We start from the raw sequence: 11,734 nt of genomic DNA, 5'->3' as shown, positions 1-11,734 counted from the left end.
TTATTTTTATATTGCCTGTTCAAGTCCTTTCCCCAACTTTCTTTTGAGGGGCTCATCTTTTTCTCATTGGTTTAGAAAGCTCTTTAAAGATTAAAGATATATAACTCTTTGTTATTTGCTTGTGCAAAGCATTTTTTATCTTTATAAACCTTCCCCCCCATAAGAAGATCAGATTAGTTTATGAGATGGGAAGTGATCAGCCAAGAGCCACATAAGACCCTGTCACATGAGAACCCCAGCCTCATTACACTGTTCTCCATGCTGGGGATTCAGTGGGACCCCTCTTCCTCCTCCCACTCCTCTTCTTCTGGGGCCAAGTTCCAGCAACCCCGACCCCATCCCTGGCAGCAGACTTTATCCTGGGCATCCTTCATTTGCATCCCTGTTCCTACCCAGACCTGTAGAACAGAAAGGTGCTATGGTCAGGTATATAACAGGGGGACTTGAGCTCACCTGAGTTGAAGGGAGGGTTCAGCAAGGCTCCTTGGAGGAGGTGATGTTTAAATGGAGACTTGAAGCAATGCCCAGGACATTGCCGTCCCCTAGAAATATAATGCAAGCACATACGTAATTTTAAATTTTCTAGTAGATGCATTAAAAACAGTAAAAAGAAACAGCTGAAATTCATTTAAATATATTTTATTTAATCCTCTATATTCAAATATTATCAGTTCAATATTGATAGATGGTTTACATTATTTTCTTTCTTACTAATCTTTGAAATCTAGAGGATATTTTATACTTACAGCACATCTCAATTCAGACTCCCCACAATTCAAGTGCTCAATAGCCATGTGTGTTGAGTGGCTACCCTGTTGGACAGCGCAGGTCTAGGAGTTAGCTAGGCTGGGGGAAGGGGCTGGGAGAGCAGGTCAGGCAGAGGGAAACAGCCTCTGCAAAGGCCTGGAGGCCGAGAGTTTGACTTGTTAGAGGAATCAGGAGATGAGGCAGGAGAGAAGGTGGCTCCTGTCAGGTCATACTGGGTCTTGTAAGCCTTATAGAGAGTCAAGACATTTTCCTGAGGGCAAGGAGAAGCTTAACCAGAGGGAGAGACAGGGTTAGGTTTGTGTTGGGAAAAGCGCATTCTGGCTGCACTAAGAACACAGAATTTGAGGGGGCCAGGCAAGGCTACGGGGAGACCCCTGAGGTGGCTGCGTGGTGGTTGGGCTTTGTGAGGTAGTGGTGGCTGGATTAGAATGGTTGTGGTGGGGATGGAGAAAAGTTCAGCCCTGAGGGCTATTTAGAGAGTAAAACCCAATGGACTACTTATAGTTGATTGGATATGGGGGGGGGGGCTGTCTCTGGGAAGAGTGGGGGGCGCTAAGGATGTTTCAGATTTCTGGCTGGACCCATTGGGTATGGGAGGGACCAGGCAGAGAAGGGTACTTTAATGGGAGGTGATGTTTACGTTTCGCGCCTGATGAGTTTGAGGTGTTTATGCGGCACCCAAATGGAGACAATCCCCCCTCCCCCCAAATCACTGGATACAGAGACTAAGACATGGAAAGAGAAATCTAGGTAGTAGCTGTTGGTCTGGCAGGGGTGGTCACTGAAGCCCTGGAAGATTTAATCCAGTCCCCGCCTACCACATGTATGTAATTCTGTCCCCCTTAGGGGAAGGACTACTGAGCAAGTTTCTGAGGTCACTCTCCCAGATGAGCTTTTACAATAGGAGAAGAAATCTTCTTTGCTGAAAGACAAGTAAAGACAAGCATTAAAAACAGTAAAAAGAAACAGCTGAAATTCATTTAAATGTATTTTAATATATTAACACACATGGCTATTGAGCACTTGAATTGTGGGGAGTCTGAACGAGAGGCTGGGTTAAAAGCAGATTCCCAGGCCATACTACCCCACCTCCGTCAGAATCATCATGTCTGGAGTGAGGTCTGGGAATCTGGGTCATCAACAAGCTCTCGGGGTGGGGGTGGGGAGGGTCACAGCTGGGTGATCAGGAAGGCTCTTCCTTAGGCTATCTGCAGATGAGCAAAATGATGTGATAAATTATTTTTTCTTGTTTCAAAAGCCAAGTGTCTAATTACAGAAAATGATCTAGAAGTCCAGGACTCAGCTCAGGCCAGGCCTTCAGGGGAGAAGCTAGACTGAAGCACGTTTGGAGGTCGGAGGGGTGTTTAAGGCTGAAAGTGCTGGTGACTCTGGTTAGGGTTTCTCTGTCTCCCTAGTTCCTTGGAGCTTCCTGGACCCACCGCCCAGGCCTGAACACTGTACCAAAGGGGTGGGGGGGGGGGGGTGAGGGGGCCTTGCCCGTTGACTCATTCCTGGCTGGTGCAGAGCATAGGGTGGTCTCACCTTCCACGTTCTCTCTACCTTCTACACCACTGTCATTCCTTCCTCAGTTCTTCTTTCACACACAGAGGGATGCTGAGTAGCTACTGCACATCAAGTTGTCTTCTAGGCCCCGGAGATACAACTACAGATAAGACAAGAATCCCTAGGCCCTCCTGGAGCTCAGATTCTAGTGGAAGAGACAGGCCAAAAGACAATGAGTAAGTAAAATTTGTGCTCAGTTTGTGATAGTTGCCAAGGAGAAAAAAATAATAATAAAGCAGGGAAAGGGGATAGGAAAGGTCTCAACATGTAGACATTTTAGAAGGGGTGGCCAGGGAAGGCCATGAGGGGCTCTCTTGCCATCCTCTGCCCCTCTTGCTTCTGTCTATCCAGGTGGAATCCAGGACACTCACCACCTCCCTCTCAGCTCCTGACTGCTGAGTGTGCCTCCAACACAGGCCAGATCCGACCCTGCCATGTCCCTGCTTAAATCCCTTCAACGACTCTTGGGGAAAGAGGGACTTACCAGGCCCTGACTTTCTCTCTGGCCTCGTATCACACACACACACACACACCCTCTTCTCCACACACACACACACACACACACACACACACACACACCACACACACACTCTCTCACACACACACACCCACACACACACCCTTCTCCCTGGAGCCCTGAACCTCCGGCCTTCAGGCCTCACTCCCTCCACCAGGTTTTCTGAGACTGAACACTTTCCCACCCCACCCCCTTCCTCATCCTGGGCTTGGAGGTCACCTTTCCCCACGCAGCAGGTAGGTGCCCCCCACCATGCAAGCGACATCTTGCATAGCAGTGCCCTCTGTCCCTCAGCCCCGTGTCTGTACAGCCCGTCTGTACTGTTTACCGCCATGTCCCAGCGCCCAACGAATACGTGTCGAATGAATGAATTTCACCGGGCAGGGCCTTGGCCTCATTCATGTCGGATCTTCCCCCGCCTGGCTCCGCCTTAGAGCGGGGTGAAGCACGGGAAATCATTCCGAGGAGAGGGGTGGGGGTGTGACCTCCCCCCCGCACCCCGGACGCGATGAGGAAAGGGGGTGCCCCTCTACCGGCCCTGGCTCCATCCTCGCGGAGCCCCCCGTTCTGTCAGCGGAGGGCCTGGCGGAGCGGGTGCGGGGCGGGAGGAGGCGCCGGGCGCTGAGTGGCGGCTCCGCGTCCACCTCTCGGCGCGCCGCTGCGGGCGGGAGGCGGGAGGCGGGGAGCGCAGGGGCGGCGGCGAGAGGGAGCGCAGCAGCGAGCATGTGCCGCCGAGCCCAGTAACCAGGGACGACCGCGGCAACAGAGCGGCCGGCCGGGTCGGCGCCGAGCCCAGCGAAGCTCCGCGCCGCGGCGCCCGGAGAGGGCGGGAGCGGTGGCCAAGGGCGGCGGCGGGAGGGCCGGTGCCCACGCCCGGGCCTGCCGAGCGGCTGCCCCGCATCCCGGGCCCTGCGCTGAGCCCTGGGCGGCCGAGGAGCTGTGAGCAGCGCATCGCGGCGCGCCGGAGCCCCGCGCCCGGGCCGCGAGAGCACGGCGCAGACAAAGGCGCGGCCCCGGCCCGACCCGGCCCGGCCCGCCGAGCCCTCCGTGCGCCCCGCCCGCGGCCGGACCGCGCCGGCCGAGCCGCTCCCGCTGGGCGCCCTGACGGGGTCCGGCCCGGGGGGCGGGGGCCGCGGCCGCCGACGATGGGGAAATCCAACAGCAAGTTGAAGCCTGAAGTTGTGGAGGAGCTGACCAGGAAAACCTACTGTGAGTGTGCGCGCGCCGAGACCCCAGCCCAGCGACCACCCCAGTCCCGCGCTTCCTCCTCCCCCTCGCGCCCCTCCCCCATCGCCCCGTCACCCCCAAACCCGCATTGCTCCTCCGGCTGTACACCTCTCTCAACGCCACAGCCCTCCCTCTGTCATTCCTTCTCCTGCCTCCACCCGGGGCTCCTCCGAGGTTTCCGGGCCGCGCCCCCAGCCCCCTACCTGGGCCCTATTGTTCTAGCCCCCGCCCTCCCCAGCTCTGGACGCGTGCTGTCTGTCAGCGTGCGCAGGGCCACCCCCAGATCGGGCGGCAGAGCCCTGGCCCACCCGCGGGCCTCTCTCTGCAGAGCTGTGGGAAGGGGCAGGGGTTGCGCAAGTGGAGGGGTGGTAGTCCGGGGAGGGGGCGCTCGGTTGCAATGTGGCTCGGGCTGCGCGGAGCCGACTGGCACGAGCCCGGCTGGGTGGGTGATTCATGCATCACGATGCTGCTGCTGCTGCTGCTGCTGCTGCTGCTGCGAGGTTGGCCTGTCGCCCCCTCCCTGGCCCCGGATCGTGTGTGGGGGGTGGCGAGATTTGTCAGAGCTCAGGGCGGCGGCGGCTGGGGCGGGGAAGGGTCCTTGCGCCCTGTTGGCTGCAGAATTTGCAGGCTGAATTCTTCTCTGGCCTAAATTTCACCACCCCTCTTCTGTCTCTCCTTGCCCAACTGCAAAATGGGTTTACAAAGCCATGGGTGATCTGGTCGATCTGATCATTTAACCATCGGGGCACCCGGAAGAGAAGGGTCTGTCAAATTTCAAGATTTTCTAGACCAGATCAGTGTGTCGCTCTCTACCACTTGCCCAACTTCATAACTCTCCTGTCCCTCTGCCTCTCCAATTTTTCTGGCTTCCTCCTTACCTGCATCTCTCTGGAGATGCCCAAGCATGCCAGGGGTTAATGGCACTAGGTCTCAATCACATTATCTTTCTTTGGGGCTGGAACTTGGGGAGAACATGGCTGTGTGGTCTTCAAGGGACTCTGTGTGGGTATTTGATTTGGGAGGGGGCAGTGCCCCTGGGCTCAGCTTGGAATTCAGAGCCCATCACCCAACAACTGTGTAGGCCCAGCTCCTCGGCGTCCCCCCGGATGCAGCAGATTGACCCAGGGCGTTGATGGAGGCTGGGGAGGTAGCTTCTGGTGGTGCATTGCACAACCTCTGTTTCCCGCTCCCCCCCACCAGCCCCCCCCCCCATCAGTCTTCCGGGCATGTTTGCAGGTCTATCCAAGCCCACACTTCATCTCCATGCTCCTCATCCTATGTGCTTGGAACAAAGGGGTCTTTCCTGAGTGGGTACTTGTCTGCTGAGGGATGGGTACTGACCTTTCTCCAGTTGAATTCTGCAGCAAGGAGCTCATCTCCCAGTAGCTGATCTGCAAAGGGGTGAGGCTCCGAGAACCAGGAACTATGTTCTTATTGCTCTCACTCTTTTCCTGCAGTTTGGGGGTGATCCTTTCCAGTCTGGCTGCTGCTTTATGACATGTGCTGGGACCACCTTCAGGCTCTGGCCAGATATGGCCCACAGCTGTCAGCAGGCAGGCTGCAGAGGGGCCCCACACCTGGGGTGGCAGAGGGCCCTGTGGGCTTCACTGGGAGAGGTGGAGCATGGGCTGCACTGGGCATATCCATCGTGATCCAGAGCAGGGGAGCAGCTCTAGGAGCCAGGGGAAGCCAGTGTCCTGCTCTGAGTGTGTCATGTTCCAAGCTCTTTGCATGTGTTAGCACAGTGAATTCTCTCAGCCCCACGAATGGTGGGTACTGTTACTATCCTTGTTTACAGATGAGGAAACCAAGGCTCAGGGAGGCAAAGGGGCGTGCCCAAGATTCCACAGCCAGTCACAAGGCGGGGCCAGGATTTGAACTCAGGTCTGTCTGGCTCCCCAGCCATGCCCAGTTAGAAACCTCAGGGCACATGCAGACAAGTCAGGAGGGGCCTTCTTCTGGATGTCACTTTTAGGTTTCTGCTGTGAGCCCATGATGGTGGATTCTGGATGGGGAAGGGCTGGACATTTCATCCACTCCCCACCTCCCCCTCTGGGAAGGTCTGTCAACTCTAAGAGAAGTTGAGTCCACAAGTCTTTGTTAGAAACATGCCCACGTGGTGCTGTGCTGGACTATTTTTAAAGGCCTTCAGAGACATGAAACAGTTTCGCTCAGGGAGAGTTAGCTTGGGTACTTTTCCTCTGCAGAAGCCCTTATTAGGGTTGGGTGAATGGAGGTGGTGGTGGGTTTGTTTGCCTCCTGTCTGTCTCTTTGGCCGAGGCAAGCTCCCTGGGGCCAGGCCTTGTCTGTTTAGTTGACAGCTGTTCCTCCCATGTCTTGGCACTTAGTAAGTCCACAGATATTTGTTGAATGAAGTCCCCCAATAAGAAAAGCAGAGAAAGCCTCCAGCTTGGTTCTAAAACCCCCAGATGGGCTTCCTTCTAAAGGAGAACAGAGCCATCTGCTCTTTGTTCCAGGGGATTCTGGGTCCTGGGTCAAGACAAGGGCTGTTAGGAAGGACTCTCAAATGTCAGAACCTCCCAGGTACCTTCCCAGAGTTCAGATGCATTAGGTCTGTGCTGAGGCCCAGGAATTTGCATCTCTGACACATGTTTGTTGTGCAGATGGTGGCTCCAGGGAGCCCAGTTAAGAACCTTAGTTGTTTGGGGGGGTGGGGTGGTTCCTGGAGTAAGTGTCACCTGGTGTCCTAGACCACCTTGTGCACGGCTGGCTACAATTCCAAGCAGGGCCCAGATGGAAGCCCCAGATGTTCATGCCTGAGTCGGTGCTGGATACCATCCTCGGTGGTGATTCTTCTACTCCATGGAAGACTGTCCTGGTGGTGTCTGTGTGTGTAAAGAAGCAGGTCTAAAAGTTCCAACTGCATGGCCCTTGCCAGACACATCTGGGTTCAGCTTGGCCAAAACCCCCCATCTTTCAGGCTTATGACGGCAGAGCTGGTGCTTTTCTTCCTCTGCAGATAAGATTTTTAAAATTGTCATCACTCCATATCCTGAACCTCGGCCTTTCTGGCACAGCTCACATCCAGGATCAGCAGGAAGTCAGTGCGAGGTAGAGGTGGCCCCTGCTCGGCCGGGACATACTGCAGTCCAGTTTCTTTGAGATTTGGCCCACTTTCTTCCAGCTTGTTGGTGAGGCCATTGGCATCCCTGTGTTCCCAGGTTGTGGGGAGCCCATTGAACAGGCCCATCGCCTCAACTAAATGAGCCTCAGTTTCCTCATCTGCAAAATGGGTGTGGTCATGGTACCTGACTGAGAGGATGTGAGGAATCAACAGGATAATTCACATACAGCATTGGGCCTAGTACCTGGCAGTCAATATATGTTAGCAATCACTGTTAATGTTGTTGGTTTTGGCCACACAATTCAGCTCCATCTTCAGTCGGTCTTAGTTATATCTTGTGGGCAAATTTCCTCTCTCCACAGAGGAACCCTTCTATTGTCCTGATCTTTGTGCCCAGCACACAGTAGGCATTGAAATGTAGAGTCTTTGATAGGTTTGCCTGAATCGTAGCTGGGTCTCATTTTTACCTGCAGCACTCTCCACCCATCCCCGCTTATTAAGTGAGTGTTCACTCTGCCAGGCGTTGAGATAAAACAGGGAACAAGAGAGATGTAATTCCTGCCCTCAGGTGGAAACCAGACAGGGAGTCCAAAAACCGAGTTCACAGAACTCAATTCATTTGTCATGGTCTGAGCTGCATCCATTTCAAGGCTTCTGGGGGCCACCCAGGCCCAAGCCAGCCTGCCTGAGAGGGAGAAGCCTCTGCCCTCCCTCCTTCTCCTTGTCTTTTCCCCGTGATGCTCACAGGTACTCCCCAGGGACTCTCCGTCCATCACTTCCTCCTTGTTGCTCTTGGTCAACCCCGGCTCTGCCTCGACCTTGCTTGCCAACCTTGAGTTTCTTCCTCCTTTTTTTCTAATGCCCAGGATGGTGCTGGGCACGCAGCAGGCCTGTGGAGGGAAGGAGCTGATGGGAGGTCTGGGTAGCCAGCAGCTAACACCTCTGGGATCCAGAGAAGAGAATGGGTCCCTAGCTCAGGGCCAGGGGCCTGGTGTTGAGTGATGCTGGGTGTCAACATCTGGGCTCTTGGGTCTCTGGCTTTGGTCTGGTTGTGGGACCTGTGGTCAGGGGAGGTCCCTTCCTGTAGGATAAGGATATTCTCTGATCACTGCTCCTCCTACCCATTTCTGCTTGACCACACAACACAAGACATTACCTTGGGGAATGCTCTATCCATCACCCGTCTTGGGGCAAATATAGGAGTTCGGTGGCTACTGCGTGAGGGTGAGGACCCCTGACTAGGCAAGGAATAAGCCACCAAGGAGAGGGAAGGGCCAGAGGCAGGAGATGGCTTCTGCAGCCCCTACACATCTTTTGTGCTTGGAGATAAAATGAAGAAGGCTGGCTCCCTATCTGCATCGAAGATCAAACAAAGCAGAGCCAGTGGAACTGAGGTTAGACTTTTCACACTGGGGTGGGACATCTGGGTGAGACATGTCAGCTGTTATTAGCAAGGAACTCAATGTCCTGGGAGAATGGAGCTGGGTCCTCACTTGGACTCTGGGACTTTTGGCAAATCACATAGCCCCTCTGAGCATCGGTTTGCTCATCTATGATACCTGCCCCCATGACTCCATGGACCAAATGGGAGGAGTGCTTCGAAGTGCAGAGAGCTGTACAGAAAGGGAATGGGGGCCATTTGGCAGCAGAGTCTCTAGGAAGAAGTGGGACTCAGGAGCCAGATGTGCTGGGGCGAGCAGCCTGGTTCTGGTCCTTTCCTTGGGCAGCCCCTTCTCATTGGGTTGCACTGTCCCCCTCTGGAAAATAGGCACGACAGGACGCCCCAGAGCTGGGGGGGATTCATGGTAAGTGGAAGGCCTAGCTTGGTTTGCAGGGCACCCTTGAAACCTCTGTGGTAGCGACTGGTCCTAAGGACACAAATCCTCCATCTTCTAGAGCAGGACAGGCAGAGCTGGTGGGCAGCCTGCCATATTGTTGTACAGAGGGAGAAGCAAGGGGCAGAGAGGGCCAGGGACTCACCTGGGGTCACAGGGCCCAGGCCTCCTCCTCATGAGCCTATTCCAGCTCTTTCTGTTTCCTTGGGCTTCACGTTAAATGTGACCGGCCTCCTCCCGTCCCCCCACCTTCACCTCCTCCCCCACCCCAGAGGGTTCTCACTTCTCGCTGCGTCAGGCAAAAGCCACTTCTTCTGGTGGAGACCTTGGGATTGGACCCAGCTTCCTCCCAAGGTCAGGCCTGAGTCCCTGTGGGGCTGGGTGGGGGTGGCAACGGTGGGAGGTGCTTCCCAGGTGGCCATGGAAAGGATTTCACATTTTCCAAACCAGTGCTTTGCCGTGGAAGGGGGTGCCGGAGACACAGTTAGGTTTGAGTTTGGAAAGACCGTTCTTGGCTACAGTCCGAAGAATGGATTGGCAGAGTGGGGAGGTAATCGAGGCCAAGGATGATCATGGTGATGAACTGGGTATCTGAGGGGATGGCACAAAGGACAGATTTCAGATATATTTGGGAAGAAGAATCAATAGAACTAGGTACACGTCTTGTAAACTTGGGATTTTATACTTTTTATTTTCTAACTTTTAAAAACTTAACAATTGTGAATTGCCCACATCATTAACTGTCCTCCTAAAACATGTGTTTTAATGGCTGCATCATATGAATACAACATATTTTATATAATTCCCTGTCATTGGACAGTTTGGCTGCTTTTTTTTCCGATATAAACAGTGCTGTGATGGACGTCTTTATACAGACAACTTTGCTCATATCTCTTCTTGAAGATAAATTCCCCAAAATGGCTGTGGACATATTAAAAAGCTTTTGATTAAAAATTACAAAATTGCTCTCTAGAGAGTATGCTCCAATATACATTTTCAACATAAGTGAATGAGAGTGCTTATTTCCCTGCATTCTTGCCAGCACTGGGTATTATTGTTTTTCTTAATCATTGCCAACTATATGAGGAAGAAGAAAGGTAACTCACTGTTTCAATGTTCATTTATTTAATGCCTATTAAATAGAATCCTAGACTATTTGAGCTGGAGAAGAGTTTTGGGGTCATGTAGTCCAATGCCCTCATTTTACAAATGGACTTAATGAGTAGCAGAGAGGTGAAGTATCTCTCCTAAGGTCACACAGCAAGTATATGGCAGGGGCCTGGGACTCCCGATTCCTGTCCAAGGTGCCTCCCACTGTGCTACACTGTCCATTGTGCAGGCCATCGGGGTGAGGGTGGGGATGTGTTGCTTTCTTCATTGAAGTACCTTCTGATACAGTTCATCTTGTCTTAAATGTCTCTAGCTCTTTGATAAGGGAAAAAATATATAAATTTAAAAGCACATTCTCACTACTATCATTACAAGACAAAACAAGTTGCACATTCTGTGTATTATCTATTTACCAAGGCAAAGAACATCGTAAATTAATGTGCAAAATTTCCAGTTGACTTGCAATTGGGGTCAGATTCGTGACCAAGGACAGGGCAGCAGTGTCAAGAGCGTGGCCTGGGTTTGAAGGCTAGCTCTACCGATTTCTGGCTGTGTGACTCTGGACAAGTCCCTCACCTCTCTGCAGCTCCGGGTGCCTCATTGTGAGATGGGGATGGACAGCAGTGCCTTCCCCACAGGGCAGTGCGTGGGGGCTCCTCCCATCACAGGGGCTGGCACGTAGTGTACGTCTTCCAGGCAGGAAGCTGTCTGCAGTTGGTGTCAGGAGCTCTTGGCTCAACTGGGAGTGGGGTGGCAAACATGGACGGTTCTGCGCTTGGCCTGGCTGGGTTGGTGGCCAGATCATTCTGCAACAGGCTCCCTGCTCTCCCAGCTGGGGAGAGAGGGACCACTCTGGAATAATGGGTTTTAGGATCCTGTGTAGATGTGGGGTCTCGGTTCCAGAATGATTGCAGCCTGCACAGCAATTTTGGAGCCATTGGTTTTCCCTGGGCCTGTTTCCCCTTCTGTACAATGTGCCGATTGCCAGGTGGCAAGATTCCATGGCGAAGTGCCATAAAGTCTCTGAGGTCCCAGGGACGGGGTGTGCTTGGGCTCTGGCATCTGAGGACCTGAGCTCTTGGGCCGTCTTGGCCTCAGGCGTGGTTCTTAATTTCTTGGTGACTCAGTTTCCCCAGCTGCAAGTTGGGGATAATAATAATTCCACCACAAAGGGTTTGTGAGGTTAGAAATTTTAGGGACACCGAATTTGGTGGCTCGTCTGGGGTGCCCCCTTTAGCTTATCCATGGTAACAGAGAATCCATAAACAGCAGTGCCTGTGCTCCTGCCAGGAGGGTCTGGAATTCAGCCTCTTCCGAGTGCCCCAGGCCCTGTGCTCATTGCTCACCTGCATTCCTCATGGGAGCCCTGTGTGGTCCTCATTTTACAGAAGAGGAAACCAAAGCCCAGAGGGGACAGGAGCTGGCCCAGGGCTACTCAGCTGGCGATTGGCAGAGCTGGGATTTTTTTCCTTGCAATTTTATTGAGATATAGTCACATACCATACAATCATCCAGAATGTACAATTGTTCACAGTATCATCATATAGTTGTGCATTCATCACAATTTTTGAACATTTTTATTACTCCAAAAAAATAGTAAAAGTAAAAAAGAGCACCCAAAACAACCCA

General features: G+C 53.2%; 1 protein-coding gene and 1 long non-coding RNA gene across 2 annotated transcripts in view; one reads left to right on the top strand and one right to left on the bottom strand.

Moving 5' to 3' along the window:
* Window positions 1–656: 656 nt before the first annotated feature.
* On the bottom strand, window positions 657–3,480 carry LOC119505390. Its single transcript, XR_005210729.1, has 3 exons — window positions 3,177–3,480; window positions 2,311–2,476; window positions 657–1,690 (listed from the first exon to the last, which is right to left on the bottom strand). It is a non-coding gene; the product is annotated as an uncharacterized LOC119505390 (long non-coding RNA).
* A 149-nt stretch (window positions 3,481–3,629) lies between these two features.
* Window positions 3,630–11,734, top strand: part of NCS1 (neuronal calcium sensor 1) — a 56,556-nt gene continuing 48,451 nt past the window's right edge. Inside the window, exon 1 of the mRNA XM_037798313.1 lies at window positions 3,630–4,057. Coding sequence (XP_037654241.1) covers window positions 3,994–4,057 — 64 coding nt within the window. The 5' untranslated portion in view covers window positions 3,630–3,993. The remainder of the gene's footprint in view (window positions 4,058–11,734) is intronic.

The sequence above is a fragment of the Choloepus didactylus genome, chromosome 10 (genome assembly GCF_015220235.1).
Source record: "Choloepus didactylus isolate mChoDid1 chromosome 10, mChoDid1.pri, whole genome shotgun sequence".
In the NCBI taxonomy this organism is placed as follows: Eukaryota; Metazoa; Chordata; class Mammalia; order Pilosa; family Megalonychidae; genus Choloepus; species Choloepus didactylus.
Note: the sequence above shows the minus strand (reverse complement) of the source record. Positions and strands in the feature narration are given on the sequence as shown.